This window comes from Dipodomys ordii, unplaced genomic scaffold (genome assembly GCF_000151885.1).
Source record: "Dipodomys ordii isolate 6190 unplaced genomic scaffold, Dord_2.0 Scaffold134, whole genome shotgun sequence".
Taxonomy (NCBI): domain Eukaryota; kingdom Metazoa; phylum Chordata; class Mammalia; order Rodentia; family Heteromyidae; genus Dipodomys; species Dipodomys ordii.
Window position 1 is genome coordinate 450,932 of NW_012267350.1, and position 18,522 is coordinate 469,453.

Consider the following 18,522-nt stretch of genomic DNA (forward strand, 5'->3'; position numbering starts at 1 on the left):
GTAAAGGTGATGAGCAGGGGTTACAGTAACATAAGTAAGGCAATGAGTACATTTCTTTTTAAACACAATTAGCCCTTCCCTCATTTTCCCCTGCTTATGCCTCCCTACTCCCCTTCCTCCTAAGTTGTAAAGACCATTTCCAACATAGTGTCTAGTGAGTATCATTGTTGCATTAGTTCGCCCTTTGTCCTACTGTTTCTATGATTCCCTTTCCCTTCCACAGATCAGATAAACTAACATGCAAGACAAAGGGTACAGAAAGCCAAAGCAGAAAAAAAAAGAAATAACTGCATACAGGATAAAGAAAGAACCTCTTGTTTCCAACTCGTGGAGTTCATTTTGATATGCTTCATTATATATGGTCCTATGCACTTAGTGATTGGACTATTGTGATCCCCTAAGATACCATAGACATAGACTAGTTATTACAAATGAGGGAAACCATGAAACCTATGTTTCTTTGGGCCTGGCTTGCTTCGTTTAATATAATTTTTCCACCAAAAAACATATCCTCAAAGAAACAACCACCCCATTGATAAGTGGGCTAAAGACTTAGAGACTTCTCTGAAGAGGAAATAAGAATGACCAATAGACACATGAAGAAATGCTCAACTTCTCTGGCCATAAAAGAAATGCAAATCAAAACAATGTTGAGATTCCACCTCACCCCAATTAGAATGGCCATTATCAAGAAATCTAATAACAATAGATGTTGGTAGGGATGTGGCCAAAGGGAAAGCTATTACACTGTTGGTGGGAATGTAAACTTGTTCAACCACTCTAGAAAGCAGTATGGAAGTTCCTCAAAGGACTAAACATAGAGATCCCCTATGACCCAGCAATCCCATTCCTGGGCATTTACCCAAATGAGCATAAACAAGACCATACTAAAACCATACTAAAGTTATCAGCATGACTATGTTTATTGCAGCATTATTTACCATAGGTAGAAATGGAACCAACCCAGATGCCCCTCAGTAGATGAGTGGATCAAGATGATATGGTGTGTATACACAGTGGAGTTCTGTGCTTCTATCAGTAAGAATGACACTGCCCCATTTGTAAGGAAATGGAAAGACATGGCTTTATTTTTCTTGCCCACTGACTGCTTTCCTAAAATTGGCAGGGAGACAGGGACAGTGTCACCTGGAGCTACCTAGGCAAGGATGAATTTGTCAGAAAATATAACGTGATGGCTTCTCTAGGTCAACTTTGGGAGAACACGGACAGTTGATTGCATAGAAACTTTCTTTACTATTTTCTATACCTAAATCTGTGTGTGTGTGTGTGTGTGTGTGTGTGTGTGTGTGTGTGTGTGTGTGCATGCAGTCCTGAGCTACAACTTTTTTGCTCAGGGGTAGTACTGTACCACTTGTACCACATTTCCACTTCAGAGTTTTTTTTGTAAGTTAATTGAAGATAGGAATCTCTTGGACTTTCCTGTCTGGGCTGGCATTGAACCATGATCATCAGATATCAACCTCCTGAGTAGCTAGGATTACAGGCATGAACTACAAGTGCCCAACTTGTACATCAGTTTTGAACTATAAGTATCAAGACTACCTTAGGGTAATTAAGCCACTGAAAGGTATTTTGAGGAAAATGATAATAGAAATACCAAAAGAAATTTTGTACTAATACTGGTTAATGTGCCCATAAACATAATGAAACCATTTTCTTTGTGAATTAATTGTTCTGCCTTTTTGGGTTTGTTCTGTGTCTGTTCAATATTACCTTGATGTATTTTTGAAAATTTGGTAAGATCAGATATTTGCAATAAGCTCTAGATCTATAAGTTATATATAGCTCATGGGGCTGTGGTGTAGCTCAGTGTTACTGTGGTTTTCTAGCATGCGTAAAACCCTGGGTTCTGTCCTAACACTTACGACAAAGAACTTACGAATTAAAAAAAAAAACTCCCACCCTCCATAACCCTTTCTTTCACATCATTTTTCCCTTGTTTGTTCCTAGGATGGCCCCGATTCTGCTGGAGGAAACCGGACCAAGCAGGAGAGTGCATGGATATTCAGGCTGTGGTACAGCTTTGACCACAAGTATCCTTTTAAGCAGCATCTTCTGTGTTCAGTTGTAATCTGATTATTGTGCTGTTGCTGAATAACTTCTGGTGCTCAAGGAAAGATGTGTGCTGGGATAGATATGATCTATCCTCTGTTGGGACACATGTATTATTATTTAACCACTGTGGTCCTGGTGAGCATCTCTCTGGCCAAGATGAATGTTTTCATGTCATTAAAATAGCCAACTTCAACCTAGTACACTCACACAGCCATTGAGAGTTCTATGTCTAGGGGAGCTAGCTATGCCTTTGTATGTGAGTTAGTTAAAAATTACACAGTGAGCCATGCTGTGGTCAGGAAGGAAAGGAGAACTTGGGCAATTCATCCATGTGGGAAAGATCATTCCTTTTGGTTGAATTTGGCCAAATCTGATCTTAATAGTGGCATAATAGGACCACACACAGGGTACACCCTATCCTGGTAGATTCCCAGATGAAAGTTCAAAAAAGTTAAACCTTCATAATTATTAAAACTGACATGATGGTCAAATGAGATTTTGAGACACTGAAAATATTAAGTCTGGCTACCAGTGTCTCACACTTGTAATCAAGGCTGAAGGCTTAAAGGATCTCAATTTGAAAGTACTCTAGACAGGAAACCATGAGACTTATCTCCAATTAATTACCAAAACAGCTGGACAATAAGGTATAGCTCAAGTGGTAGAAAACTACCCTTTAATGAAGAAACTTAAGGGACATTACCCAGGCCCTGAGTTCAAACCCTAGTAACAGTACAAAAACAAACACAAAGGAAAATGTCAAGACAGTTTTTGAAACTGTATAGCCATTATATAACTCATAGTGTTCTGCAAGTTACAAAATGAACACATTCATTTAACATTAAACTGATCAATAAATATATTTTAAATTTTAGCATCATTTTAAAGTTTAATCAGTTTTCAGTTTTATATACACGAGATTATATAATTGTATGTGTTTTAGTGTCTGGTTTGTTTAGGTGATTCCTCCATCTTGTATCTTGCTTTAGTTCATTTGTTTTCACTGTGGCTCAGTATTTCATTGTGTGAACGCATCATAATTTATCATTCCATTGCTAAAAAACATGGCTTATCTATCACATAGAGCTACTATGAAAATTACTGCTATGAATATTATTGTACCTGTTTCTGATGCACTGGGCATATATTTGTGTTGGGAATCTACCTAGGAGTAAAATCACTGAGGAGCATAGCAAATATATGAATTCATCTTTAGGAAGTAGTGCTAGTTTTCCAAAATGGTGATACTACTCCACCCAATCATCACTAGTATATGAGAATTCCAGTTACTGGACATCTTTACCTACAGTTAATGGCTTTCTTGTTATTGGGTTTTGTTTTGTTTTTTTTTTTTAACTCCAGCTTTTCTAATGCATTGATACAGGCATTTAACTGTGGTTTTTTTCACTTGTATTTCTTGGAAGACTGATGGAGTTGAGTACCTTCTCAGATATTTACTGGCTACTTGATATGTCCCTTTATGTTTACCTGTTTAAGTTTCTTGCCTCCTTTTCCATTGGGTTATCTTTTTTCTTTCTGATTTGTAAATATTCTTTATGGGTCCTAGATATGAGTCTTTTGCTGATTATATGTGATAAAAGGAAAAAACACATCCTTATAGGGATGCCAGCTTTCCCACATCATTTTGACTATGGGTCTCAGAAGTGGTTGCCATAGTGGGATAGGTACTGAATTTGTGGTGGGCTGAACATTTGACAGCATAGATACTCATCCATTGATAACACCTAAGCTCTCTGTATATCTGCTGACCTTCACCATAGAGCAGTAATCTCAACCAAGAGCCAGTTTGCTTCTTGGGGAACATTCGGGAACTTTTAGAGACTTTTTTTATCATTACAAGTTGGAGAGTGGAGGATAGGTGCTCTTCCATCCAGTGGTAGAGGCCAAGAATATCTTTCAGCATTCTTCCATGCGTAGGTAGTGGCCCCTGGTTAACCTCTAAGGCCCTATCCTGTCCCACTGTATATACCGTGTGCCCTCTACATAGAGTGATTTCAAAGGGATATACTTAGAGAAAGCAAAAACAGAGAGATCCTTAGGCTTCAGCTCTCCACTCTAAGAACCCAATCTCCCATCTAAGACTTCAACTTTGTCAAAAGCTCAAGTATTGATGGCTATTAATCCAATCTCTTATTTTCATTTGTTGTAGATTTGAGTCTCACTTATGTAGCCCAGACTGAAGTGGAAATTGTGATCCTCTTATACCTCACCCTTCCAGTATGGGGATGGGAGTGTACAGATATGTGTCTGCCAACACACCTAGTTTAATTAATCCAATGTTGTTTTAACTGACAGTTGGAATCATCACTAATCTGAGAGTTTCTAGTTATCCCATAAGGTTGATGGGGCACATTTTAATCTCTGATCCTTGATGCTGCAGGTGACAGTTATTTCCTCTGTGTACCCTGGTATAATGGGGGGGGCTTTTTTGCCAGTTCTGGGGCTTGAACTCAGGTTACTGTCCTTGAGCTTCTTCTGTTCAAGGCTGTCACTCTACCACTTGAGCCACAGAGCCAATTTTGGCTTTCTCTATGTATGTGGTACTGAGGAATCGAACTCAGGGCTTCATGCATGCTAGGCAAGTCCTCTACCACTAAGCCACATTCCATCCCCTGGGAAAGGGATTTTCATGATCATAGAATGTCAGACAATTTATTACTCTATTCTTTGGGATTTTTAAACAGGTATTTTTTGCTGGTACTGCGTCTTGAACTCTCAGAGCCTTGTGCTCTTGCTTAGAATTTTTATTCAAGGCTGACACTCTGTCATTTGAGTCACTTCCAGTTTTTTGCTGGTTAATGGAGATAATAATCCTATCCATTTTCCTGTCTGGGCTGGCTTTGAACCATGATCCTTAGATCTCAGCCTCTAGAGTAGCTAGGATTACAGACATGAGTCTCTAGCATATGGCTATAAACACATTTTCTTGTGTGTATGTTTTCTTTGTAGCCATTTTTCCTTAATTCTTTTTTAAAGTTACTTGAAGCCCATCCTCACTCACAGTGGTCCACCACTAACCACCACTCTCCCTGCCTGGTGTGGCTTGCTGGCTCGATGTCTGACCAGTCCCCAGGTATATGATGTAAGTAAAGTGTATCAGAATTGTATTTATGCTTACCATGCCAAGATTGTCTCTTCCTAGGAAGAAGAAATCCATTGCAGTAAGATCCCCCAAGTTCATAAGTTTTGTGTTACAGCCAAGTTCCATATGTTTATAGATTTTATAGTCTAAAGGACTTCCCAACAAGGACAAGTGTAGTATTAGAAAGAATGCTGACTTTGGCATCAGAACAGCTAGACTGGAGTCAGGTGCCTGTGGCTCATGCCTGCAATCTTAGTTTCTCAGGAGAGTGAGATCTGAGGATCACAATTCAAAGCTAGCCTATCTAGAAATGTCAATGATACTCTTAGCTCCATTAACCAATAAAAAGCTAGAAGAGGAGATGTGGCTTAAGTGGCAGAGTGCCAGCCTCCAGTGAAAAATACAAGTGAGAGCCTAAGACCCTTGAATTCAGAGTTCAAGGCCCAGTACTAGCACACATGCACATACCCTCCACCTTCCCCCCCCCCGACACACACACCAAAAATAAAACAAGAAAGCATTGGAATTGAAGCCCTGTCAGGCCTTTGAAGTGCTCTGGACCTGAAAATGGAGGCTGACTGTGAGCATTATACACTGAACTACAGAGCATTTCACAGATACAAGTGTTCTTTTTCTAAATGGTTTATTTCTGTTGATGTGGTCAGATCATTTCTGTCCATTCTCTTATGTAAAAAAATGGATACTTCATAGGACAAACGAGTACCCCATTGTGGACAGGTCTGTGCAGGACCAACTTGAGCTTATAATGTGGGTTGCAAGAGAGAACAGGCAGCTGCCAATGACATGGAAGGAGCGGAGGGATGGCAGAGCTTCCCCCTTAGCATCGCTCTTCCACCGCCTAATCATCTTGTCATCACACAACTATTATGCTCTAGAAAAAAAGAAGTTTTTAGGTTTGTGTGCAGCAAACAGCCCCCAGAGGCCATGAAGAAGAAGATACTATAGCATTTTAGTTGAAACTCCAGTATGGTATGAGTTGTCCATGAGCCCTCACTTAGTAACTGAAAGAATTGAGACCCTATCAGAGATCTTCAAATATCAGATAACCTGCAATTTACCTGCACAGTGATGTGAAAGCATACCACTAAGGCTGAGTCTGTGGGGAAAAGGAGCTTTAACATGCAAGTTCTGAATAGGTTGGGGTGAGGAAGAGGGGTCAGGAGATGTGGCATTCATTCACAAAGGAGACACAAAGTGGAAGAATTGTGGATAGCGTAGCAAGCAAGGGATATAGGGCAGAAAGGAAGGGCACCCACATCGGAACAGTAGGACGAACTGGCTTATACCTGTAATCCTAGCTACTCAGGGAATTTGAGATCTGAGCATTCTATTTGGAAGCCAGCATTGACAGGAAGTTCTGTAAAACTCTTTCATCTCCAATTAACCATCAAAAAGCTGGAAGTAGAAGTTTGGCTCAAGTGGCAGAGCACCAGTCTTGAGTGAAAACTTAAGGGACAATGCCCACAGCCTGCGTTCAAATATTAGTGCTGGCATATAAATAAATTAATACATAAATAAAGTGAAATTCTTAGGCTACTTATGCTAATTGGGGATGGGACAGTGCTGTGGCTTAGTGGTAGAGCCACCTACTTACCACATGCAAGGTCTTAGGTACTTTCCCCCCCAAGAATGAGACCTAATAGAATGATGAAGTCACCTCTAGAAATGCTCCTTTTGTAACATTCATGATAAAACTTTTTTAATATATATTTTTATTGTAAAGATACTGTACATGGAACATTCCTCAATGTAATAAAGGCTGTGTATGATAACTTTTTTGTGTACCAGTACTCAGGGCCTCACACTTGCTAGGCAGATGTTCTACCATTAGGACCATACCTCCAGCCCTGATAACCTTTTAATCAAGTATCTGTTAGCCTAAACAGTAGTTCTAGTTATATTTTATAAGCGAAAGATACAAACCAGCAGAGAAAAGTTTTGTAATTTATTGTTTGCTACTTAGCTTTCTTAAAAAAAAAGAAAAGCCATGTGAAGGCTGGGAAGGTGGCTCAGTGGTAGAGCACTTGCCTTGCATGTATGAGGCCCTGGGTTCGATTCTTCAGCACCACATAAGCAGAAAAAGCCAGAAGTGGCACTGTGGCTCAAGTGGTAGAGAGATAGCCTTGAGCTGAAGAGCTGAGGGACAGCGCCCAGGCCCAGAGTTCAGTCCCCATGACCGGAACCCCCTCCCCCCAAAAAAGTGTCTCTAAAAAAAGCCATGTGAATTAGAAGCTGGTAGCTACTCAGGAGGCTGAGATCTGACTCTCTAATTAATAAACAGAAAAGCAGGACATAGACCTGTGGCTTAAATGGTAGAACATTAGCCTTGAGCACAAAAGGTCAGGGACAGTGCCCAGGCCCTTGTTCCAGCCCCTTGTCTGGGGCACACACACATGTGCGCGCACGCACACACACACACACACACACACACACACACACACAAGAGCATTTACCATTGTGAATGCTGAACAATTCACCCAGTCCAGATTCTGTTGAAAGTGGCAGTGTGGGCTATGTGGAGACGTGCTATCAGTGATGACTATACATTGCCACTTCTCCTAGTAATGAAACTCTACCTAATTACACCTTCAAAATCTTCTTAAAGTGGCATGGTGGTGTGTACTTGTAATCCCAGAACACACTTGCTCATAGATGAGGAATATGTGGAATAATTGGGATCAGCATAAACACAGAGCATCTAACAACCCTATTTAAAGTGTTTTCCTCACAAGTTCTGGAGACTATGCAGGATTTGCTTCCCGGAGTGATACTTGGGCTCCAAATAGCCAACCTGAGATGGGATGACTTAAGCTACTGGCAGGAGTCACCCTCGGCGACTCAGTTGCTGCCTTTTTGGCTTGGGGTACTGTCTAAAGTGCCAGCCAGCTCCTGGTGATCCTGTCAGCTAGAAGCTGAGGGAGGGACTGGGTTTCACCATCTGCATGTAGCACTCATTAAGCTGTGATTGAGTTGTGGTTTTCCACTGGGCTCTAAGATGTCCTTGCTTTTCAATGACCTATATGGGCTGCTGGCCTCACTATATAGATAGAACAAATCAACATCCAGTCTTGATTTCTCCTGCTGGCTAATTGCAGCCCTGTGATCACCCCACTAGAGTTCATGTCCTGGTGCTATGTGAGTTTTTCTTCATTAACAAGATGGCCCTATCTGTCCCTTTGTAGCTCCAAACCTTGAAAACAGTAAAACAGACAAACAAACAAAAACATAACAACCATCTCCCTAAAAATTGGGAGCTGAAAATAAAAATAACGCTGAGAATACCACCTTACCCCAGTCAGAATGGCACATCTGAGGGAAGTTAAGAGGAGGGCACAGAATCAGAGGGAAATGGGAAAAAATACAAGAGGGGCCCATTAGCTGCACTGGACATTGACAAAAATAAACTAAGCAACTCAAGGGCAGCAATGGGAGGGAGGACATGAGAGGGATAGAGGGAACAGTTAACCTTAAGCAAAAGAAAAGAAATGTACATACCACCCAACATGGAAGAAATAGTGTACTGTCAAAGCTTGTAGAATTCACAAACTTTATAGACCAAGATAATGACAATTTGCCTAGTGAAGTTTAAAATATGTTTGTGACTTTAAGTATTACTATCTTTCAATACTGTGAAATTTATGTAATCTCAATAAAAATTATTTAAAAATTGGGAGCTGAGATCTCTGGAAGAGATACTTCAACAGAGACAAGAAAAACATTGCTTAGCATAAGGTGAATAGAAGTAGTTTGAAAGGATGACTTGTTTGGAGCTGAAAACTCAGTAGGCTGCATGATGTCATTTGCTGTGGAGGAAATTAGCATAGAACACATGGAGAGTTTCAGGACTTGGTAAACACGAGAGGAGGGACTAGAGGGGAATTTGGAGGAGTTTTAGTTGGTGCTATTTCTGCCTAACAGTAGGGTTTGCATATCATCAAGTCCTGCACCCTGCCTCATTCCAGTGGGCAATTGAGAAGAATTGCTTTGCTCACCTGTTAAAAGTGCCTGAGCAAGCCGGGCGCTGGTGGCTCACGCCTGTAATCCTAGCTACTCAGGAGGCTGAGATCTGAGATGGCGGTTCAAAGCCAGCCCGGGCAGGAAAGACCGTGAGACTCCTACCTCCAATAAACCACCAGAAAACTGGAAGTGGCGCTGTAGCTCAAGTGGTAGAGCGCTCGCCTTGAGCTGAAGAGCTGAGGGACAGCGCCCAGGCCCAGAGTTCAAGCCCCACGACCGACAAAAAAAAAAAAAAAGTGCCTGAGCAAACATTAGTTAAGTGGAGTCAGACTGTGTGGAGAAGATGCTATCACTGACAAACAATGCAGAAGCAAGCATATGTTTACCATCTGAATGTATGCAGACATGAAACTCAACCCCAGTACCCTCCCAGCTTCGAAGCATGTACCAGGCATTCATGTAGTACAGCTCCAAGTACAAGCAGAAAGCCCTTATTCAAAATGCTTAGGATCAAAAGTGTTTGGGATATCCAGTTGTTTTGAGGGTTTTAAATGTATATGCAAATTTAGATATCCTGGAGCTGGACTAGAATCTAAACAAAATGTATTCATATACTATGTATATGTAACATAAAGTTAATTTATATAATATTTACAATAATTTTGTACACAAAAACCAAAGTTTGTATATATTGAATGGCCAAATTTGGGTCATGTTGGTACTCAAAAAGTTTTGCATTTTAAACTGGGTGCCTTTGATTCATTCATGCCCATAATCCTAGCTAGTTTTAGAAAGCTAAGATCTGAGGATTGTGGTTTGAAGCCAACCTTGGAACAAAAAAAGTTCATGAAAGTGTTATCTCCGATTAACCAGCAAAAAAGCTGGAATTGGAGCTATGGCTTAAGTGATAGAGTGCCAGCCTTGAGCACAAATCAAGCTCTGGGACAGTGCCCAGGCCCTGAGTTCAAGCCCCGGTACTAGCACACAAAACAAATTTGCACACTTTAGAGTTAGGATTTTTTGGGTTAGGATTAGAGATGCTTGACCTCTACAAAGTGAGCAGCTTTCAGGAAGGTGATCACTTCTCCTTTGATGGTTTATCATCTAGCAGGAGTGTCCATTGTCTCCCTGGAGAATATGCACATGGTCTTGAAGGCATGCTGGAAGGAAATAGAACAAAACAGAGCAGTTTTCCAGAGCACAGTGTTTACACTGTGTGTATGTACCATTTGATTATTTGACAGACCTCAGAGCAGCAGAGGAGTGATGTCACAGCCCTCCCTGTGTTGTGCTTGTGAAACCCATTGGTAGTGAAAGGTTCCATCTGACCTCCTGCTATCTCCTTGCATTCTACCTGGTAACTACTGGTAGTAGTTCCAAGTGATCATGACCTTGTTAATGGCTGCTTTGTGTAACTTTGTTTTTTCTACAAGTACTTCTTAGCCTCCGCTGCTATTCTAGTCCTTTTCCTAACCAGGTGCTTCTTCACATCCAGCGTGTGAGTGAAAACAGACAAGCAGCACAGAATTGCACTGTACTTTCTGTCAGTGGGAGCATCTCAGGTTTTCTTAGCTCAGGCCTTCAGTCAGTCACAGAGCTCCCTCAAGTTACTTACCTACCTGAGACCTATAGGGGAAGACTCACACAGGTTTTCTTTGGAGACAACAAAGGGGAAAGGGAGGGAATCCTAGCCCCCTTCATCACTGAAGTTGATTCAGAACATATTTTTTTTCTTTTTTCTTTTTCTTTTTTGCCAGTCCTAGGGCTTGAACTCAGGGCCAAAGCGCTATCCCTGAGTCTCTCTGTACTCAAAGCTAGAGCTCTACCACTTGAACCTCCATGCCACTTCCAGCTTTTTCTGGTAGTTTATTGGAGAGAAGAGTCTCATGGATTTTCCCACCCAGGCTGGCTTTGAACTGTAATAATCAGATCTCAGCCTCCTGAGTAGCTAGGATTACAGGCATGAGGCACTGATACCTGATAGGACAGATTTGTTTTCACATGTAGTAAACAAGGTAGTTTTAGAATGGTATGTGTAAGGCAAAATACCTTCCCAAGGAGAATGTACCAGAACCTGTTTGTAACCTCTGCCCCCAGACCTTCCCTAGCTTCCTTTGCAGGTTAGGAAGCTGGAATCCAGCTGCATTTCCTTCCTTGAACACTAACTGTGCCCCATCCCAAAGCCATCAGATACTTGAAATCTAACCTGCTTCCTTCATTCTAAATCCTGGTTCTAGTAATAGCACCTTGTGCTAACACTCCAGTTACAATTCAGGGTTCATGCTGGAGGCTCAGCACAGGCAGGTTTCATACAGTCCTGGTTTGGGATGAGGCATTGAGTTGGATTGGGGTTGGGGTTGGCTCTAGCCCTGGAAGATCTCAGTCTCCTGTCTTTGGTGTTGGTTGGTTGTGTCTTTTAGAACCAAGAGCCACTACGAGAAGAAGACTCAGATTTCATCCTCACCGAGGGTGACCTCACCTTGACCTATGGAGACAGTGCAGTGACTGCCAATGGCTCCTCGGGCTCCCACACAGCCTCTACCAGTCTGGAGGGTAGTCGGAGAACCAAGGGCAGCTCAGAAGAAGTGCTGGAGCGAGACCTGGGAATGGGAGACCAGAAGCTTTCAAGCCGGGGCACACCTCTTGTGTTTCCTCTGCAGGAAAATGCATGACTTTCTGCCATCCCTAAACCCTGAAGTGATAGGGCGAGGCCCTGAGGGGTGAGGATGGCTATATCCCCCTCTAGTGTGTTTGAGTGGGGGCGTTGATTGGATTGAACAAATGCTTCTGTTTTATTGGGATCTGATGCTATCTTAACATTCAAAATTTAACCCAAGGCGCAGATGGTGAAGCTAAAGTGTCTCTAATTTAAGACAAATGCAGACCATACTCCCAGTTTTTCACATCGTCCTACTGTTTTCCAAGTTAAGCAAACAAAGTAATAGCATGCTTTAAACAGTCTCTTAATTTGTCTGCCCGCAGCATCTGAACACATAGGGTGGCAGAGCAGAGACAGGGCTTCTGCCTGGCCACCCATGAGACACTCCAAGGTCTACCACTGTGTGTCTAGCTGGCTCCAGGATATCAAGTTATGGGAGAACAGGATACAAAAAACTCATGGAGGAAGGTAATTGAATTGGCCTTCCAATGATTCTGAGATGCTGCTGTTAGACAGGACAGAAAGGACTATTGGATTGGAGACTGTGCTTTGAAGGCTGTGAGCATCTCCTATCAGGAGTCCTAGCCCTAGCTACCTGTGTTTCTCCTAACAAAATGGTCATTAGAAAAGGTATCTATGAGGCATTGCAAAGCAAGGGCAAGATGTATTGTTCCTCCTCTGGAAATTGCCATGAAGAAGTCACTAAAATGTTCAAAACCAAAGGCAAATAGTATTATACTGGTGGGTTTAAAAAAAATCAATCTGAGGACAGGAGATATTTCAAAAGTGGTAATGGTATAATTGCAGAAATGGTTCAACTTCTGAGGGCTACCATGAGAGCTGCTTGTCTGGGAAATGGCTAAAGAGAACTGAGGTATTGTCTGTGGGGGTAAAGCTATCACCATGTATAGGAAGCTTTTACCTGGGGCAGAGAAAGCAACAAGGGACTGAAGAGACCATAGGCTAGTTTTTGGAGGAAAGAAATCTCATTGCAAAAAAAAATATTAACTTGCAAATAAAATACAAGCTAGGAATCTTGACTGGGTAGAATTGCAAACTTTGAATGATGCATGCATGCAACTTCCCTGGCCATGTGAGAAATGAGAGGCAAAGCAATCAGTGAGCCATAGGGCATTACTCAACCCAGCAGAAAGTTCTCTCTTCTATCAGATTAGGAATCCAGGTGTCTTGATACCATGTGCCATGCCCAGAGGAGTCATTTTCTTGTTATCTGAAGAGGCTGGCTGCTTTACCAGCTTAATGAGGGTGTGTATTGAAATCTAGGTTTGTAGATTGAGCTCTTTCTCGATGAGCTGTTCTGCCTGTTCATACATGCAATCAGCAAAATACTGAGAACTGTTAGGGAAAGCTTGAGTTTCTCTCTGTCTCTGTGTTGGGCAACCAGTTTCTAAAAACATGCTTTTCTAACTTGTGGGCATTTTTCTTTATGTTGCAGACAAAATAGTTGTCCCACTTTAGTAAATCATAATGAAATCAGCTCCTTAGATACAACTTTTAGTATTTAATATTTTTTTTCTTTTTAGAATCTCACTGTGTTGCCCAGACTAGCCTCAAACTGGACTCTAGCAATCCTCCATTTTCAGTCTCCCAAGTAGTTGGGACTATAGTAGGTGCCAACTAGCACCCTGCTAAATGATTATTTTCAGATCAAAGCTTCATAACTTCGTGTTTGAATTGATAATGTATGCAATTAAAAGAAAAATTTATTAAATGTTCAGCCATATGAAATTGCTGATATTCTATTATTTTTTTAAAATCAGAAAAGACAGTTTCATATCTATCAGTATAATAAAATGGGATGAACTTTTTTTCTACTTTTTTCCTTCCTAAAAAGTCTATTTTGATTTTTGTGCTTATCCATGGACTTTGTAAGTGTGAAGACAGCTGAACAATATACCTGATCTCATGAGGGCTCAGGACAGAGAAGAGATTTTTTAGAGTCCTGGAGGGAAGATTCTGAGGAAACAGGGTCAGGTGGGAGACAACAGCTGCCTGGCTTGGAGAAGCTAGCCATGTACATGTGTGCTCCAGCCCAGAGCCAGCCCAGAAATATTTATTTTAACAGTAATTTTCTCAATAATGATCCGCCATAGTATAAGCCTTAAAAAGTGGGACTTCGGGCTGAAGGCTCAGTGGAAGAGTGCTTGCCTTGCTGCATGAGGCCCTGGGTTCAATTCCTCAGCACCACATAAGCAGAAAAAGCTGGAAGTGGCGCTATGGCTCAAGTGGTAGTGCTAGCCTTGAGCTGAAGAGCCAAGGGACAGCTCCCAGGCCCAGAGTTCAGGCCTCACGACTGACAAAAAAAGAAAAGAAAAAGAAAAAAAGTGGGACTTAATTGTTTTTTTTTTTAGATGTACTTTTTCTGTTGCCCCAGAATGGCCTTGAACTTGCAATCTTCCATCCCCAGCCTCCCAGAACAGCTGGGATTATAGGCATGCACCACTCACTCTAGTATTTTTTTTGAAAAGATGGAGGAATAGGCTAATTCGCACTTTGACTGGGACTTTATAAAGCCTTGGTTATGCTGCTTGCTTGATTTCAAAGAGAAAAAAAATGAATAGAAAAACTCTGCTTGTAGTCATAGGGAAAATGCAGGCAAGCAGACTACACCGTCTTCATGTCAGGGCTTAACTGCCAGTTTTAAAAGCCAAAGCTGCACTGTAGATTAGTGGCAGATGTAGGAGACCCTAGTTTCATCCCAGCAACACACACACATGTATACACTCACTCACTCACTGCAAAGGCGTTTACCATTGGAAATTTTGGGTTCAGTTGCTTCAGGGTTAGGCCTGGCATCAATGCTTTATTTTTTGTTTTAAAAGTTCAGGAGCGCAGGTGCAGCCAAGGTTTATAAATGCCTTTTGGCTAGAGCTATTAGTGGTCCCCTCCTTGTCACTTTAGTTAGAAGAATGGCCTAGCAAGTTAATTGTTATGTTCTAACTGTTGCAATGGTTACTCACAGGAACCTACAGGGTAGCAATCAATAATACAAACTAGACAGCTGTTGGAGAGTTTCCTGCTTAATCTTTGGGGGAACACTGGAAAGTACCAGAGCCTTTAAGGGTAGAGAAGGGTGACTCACATATAGGTGTGGGGAAATTTAAAACTTGTCATCTTTGTTATGGTTGTTTTAGAGAGAAGGGCTTTTGGCTTAACTGGGCTGCTATCTACTCAAACCTGAAGCTTTTCCATCCAACATGGAATTAGGAGTCCCTTTTGTGGTCAAATGTTGTCTCTTTTTGTCCCCAAGCACAAATTTGTGTTTTAATTCTTCAAAATATGGAGGACTTGCTACAGAACAGGTGGAGGTAGTCAATTTGTTGTCCCATCGAGACAGAGTTTAAGCTCCAAAAGAGAGAAAATAAAAACCCCTTTTAATAATACTTTGTGGGAATTATAAGGAAACTGAAGCTTTCCTAGAGAAGGAATTGTGGATTGAAGGAAGGTTGCATGTCTTCCCAGGAAACAAGCACAAGAAGGGCATCCAGGGGACAACCTGGGATGACCAGACAAATGAGCGTCCATGCCTTGAAGCCAAACTATCACACTGTGACAACAAATGTCTTATCCAGCAAAGAGCAAGGAACTTCTTAGGCCATGTTCTTTAGACCTCACATGCCTTGTGGTATGGTTGACAGATGAACACTCAAAATATTATCTCAACTGTCTATAAATATAAACATTTCCGTCCAGGGCAAAGAATAGAATTCCTTCCAAAACCAAGTCCTGCCCTCTACCACATCACCTCATTCTTTTTTCTTGAGTGGGAGTTACTGTAATCATATCAAAGTATTTAAGTAGAAGCAGTGATTTCCAAGGACAGAAAAAAATGCCACAGGGAGAGGCATCTGAACAACTCATCAGAGGTGCCAATCATGTACACACCTGCCTTGAACCTGGGGTGAGTTCTAAGGAGTTTGTCCCTACCTACTATGAAATGCAGCCTGCAGTGCAGCGCTGCTGGAAGGCAGCTTCCTGATAGGTAGGTAAGTGTAGTACTTCTTTATGCCACAGGAATGGGCACTTAACAGATTTGCACCTACCTTTTAATGATGTCAGGATGACTTAGGGCAGGGATGCAGCAGCCAAGTGCATTAGACTTGTACCCTTGACCTCTGATGTCTTCTGCTATTTTGAAGTGATAATCTGGCTTACAGGTACCAACTGCTACATTCTGATACCCTCAGCGAAATGAACCTAGTGAGTAGTCAGAAGTCCTAGTTTGGAGACAACCTCTAGGTAAGATTTCATCATTCCTCCTTTAAACCTACTGAGAACTGTAGAAGCCCTGGCTAGTGTCAAGCCAAGAGCCAGTGGCTCACACCTGTAATCCTAACTATTCAGGAGGCTGGATCTGAGGATCACAGTTTGAAGCCAACCCAAGCAGAAAAGTCTGTGAGACTCTTATCTCCAATAAACTACTCAGAAAAAGCTGGAAGTGGAGCTGTGACTCCAATGGTAGAGTGCTAGCCTAGAGCAAAAAGCTCAAGGACAGTGCCCAGGCCCTGAGCTCAAGCCCCAGGTCCAGCACAAAAAGTAAATAAAGTAGGACCTAGAAAGAAACCATTTTATTCCAGTTTCAATTTCCATGAACCTAAAAAAATTAGCAAAAGCATCCTGTTTTCTCACCCAGTACTAGCAAAACTTGTAACAAGCAAAACCAAAGTTTTTGATGTTCATTTATTTTCCTAAGCAGGGTATACTAGAACCATGGCCCAGATGGTACCCAGGGAGAACATGAAAGAGATGGGTCTGGCTGCTGGGCTGCCTTTTGCAAAGGTCTCAAATGGACATAAGAGTGTGCACATGTGGCAAAAGCCCACTTCTTGTTCTAACAGCCACTTAAAAAAGTTAAAAGGCTAAATTTCCAAAAGTTACAGGCAACTCTCAACTATCAGCCAGTGAAGATTTGTCTGGGCCTCTATGTGGGAGGAACTCAGACCGAAGAGAAATTGTAAACAGCATTCAGCATTTGCTGTCTAAAGCACTTTTGAAAGTTCCCATCCAGGTATGACTGGGTGGCCAACTGCATGGACGTTTGGAGGACTGACTTTGTGATTATTATTATTACTTGTAGGCTGTGGAGAAACAGGAATGTGTTTCAGTTCAGTGGGTGTTAAGTGTGTGTATCTGTAATTTAGCATTGAAGTTGCTCATTGTGTGACTTCACAGTAGGGTCATCTCTTAGGTTGTCTTTGTGTTTTTTTTTAATTAAAAGTATTTTTATTATCTTTAAGTAGTTGTACAAAGGAGTTTCAATTCATCATGTCAGTTTATGAGTCCAATGCATCTTGATCAACATTACCGCTTCGTTGCTTTTAGTTTTTACATAAAATATACTTCTTACATGGAATGTTTTACTATGTGCATTATTAGAGTGATTAAATGAGAAGGCCACTAAGATTTATTTAATTAGCTGCAAAGCAATTTTTTAAAAGTAGAATAGGATGAATTTCATGTGGGGAAGTTTTTATAGAGAGTTTACATACTGGGTTTGGGGAGAATTTTGTTTTCGATGTCCATTAAACATTAGCAAACTGGTGGTTTTTTAAAAAAATAAGATTAACATTGTAGTATGTTATAGAAATAAATGTGTTCTATAAAAATGACCTCGAAGTATGTTCTAACTGTGAAAAAAATCAAAGGCTTGGAGCTATGTGTAACCTCTATGTGCAATAAAGAAAACTGAAGTAAGTCCCTAAGTGCATCTTTCCCTAGCCTTTTGCTTAATGTTTGCCTGTCTACATGTTTAGATTGTTATTATAAAGCTAGCTACATGTTTTCCTGCCCTTTACTGGTATCTAACACATTTTTCTCAAAGCTTTTTTTTTATAAAACTCAAAATAAAATTATTAACTGGCTGAGCTCATCTTGTTTTGTAATTTGAATGTATTGTCTCCTCTAAAAGGGCCCCCTGTGATCCTACTCCTTGTCTCTTTCTTTCTCTCACTAAGAAGTTACTTCTTTTCTGGATATAAGCTCATTTTTCTTTAAGGGAATTCATTCAGACCAGAGTTGCTAAACTAGCTGGCCTCTGAACCAAACCAAGCCCACGGATTGTTTTTACAAATAAAGTTTTATTGATATACACTACTTTCATTCATTAGCATATACTGATTGCTGCAGTAATGGAACTAAAGTGTCATGACAGGCTATATGGCCCATAAAGCCCCAACTATTTATTATCTGGCTTTTTACGAAAAAAGTGTTTGCTGACCCAATTTATTTATTTATTTACTTATTTATTTATTGGTGGGGGGTCCGGTCATGGGGCCTGAACTCTGGGCCTGGGCGCTGTCCCTCATTCTTCAGCTCAAGGCTAGCGCTCTACCACTTGAACCACAGCGCCACTTCTGGCTTTTTTCTTTTTGCTTATGTGGTGCTGAGGAATCGAACCCAGGGCCTCAGGCATGCAAGGCAAGCACTCTACCACTGAGCCACCTTCCCAGCCCCATGCTGACCCAATTTAGATGCTTGAAAAAAATGCAGCTTTTAAAGGATGTCACTGGGCATAGTAGTGTATGCCTGTGATCCTAGCACTCAAGGATATTGAGATAGGAGGATCTCAAGTTCCAGACCAGTGAGCTACAGTGAGAACACTGTCCCAAAAAAAGGTGTGTGTGGGGGGGAGGGGTGAGCTGAGTACCAGTGGCACATGCCAGATAAAATCTGGAGAATCACAGTT

General features: G+C 41.4%; 1 protein-coding gene across 1 annotated transcript in view; it reads left to right on the plus strand.

The window, feature by feature from the left end:
• Positions 1-12,818, plus strand: part of Slc9a7 (solute carrier family 9, subfamily A (NHE7, cation proton antiporter 7), member 7) — a 158,138-nt gene extending 145,320 nt beyond the window's left edge. Inside the window, exons 11-13 of the mRNA XM_013030839.1 lie at positions 1,972-2,054; positions 5,074-5,179; positions 11,578-12,818. Of these exons, the coding sequence (XP_012886293.1) occupies positions 1,972-2,054; positions 5,074-5,179; positions 11,578-11,829 (441 nt within the window). The 3' untranslated portion in view covers positions 11,830-12,818. The remainder of the gene's footprint in view (positions 1-1,971; positions 2,055-5,073; positions 5,180-11,577) is intronic.
• The last annotated feature ends 5,704 nt before the right edge of the window (positions 12,819-18,522 follow it).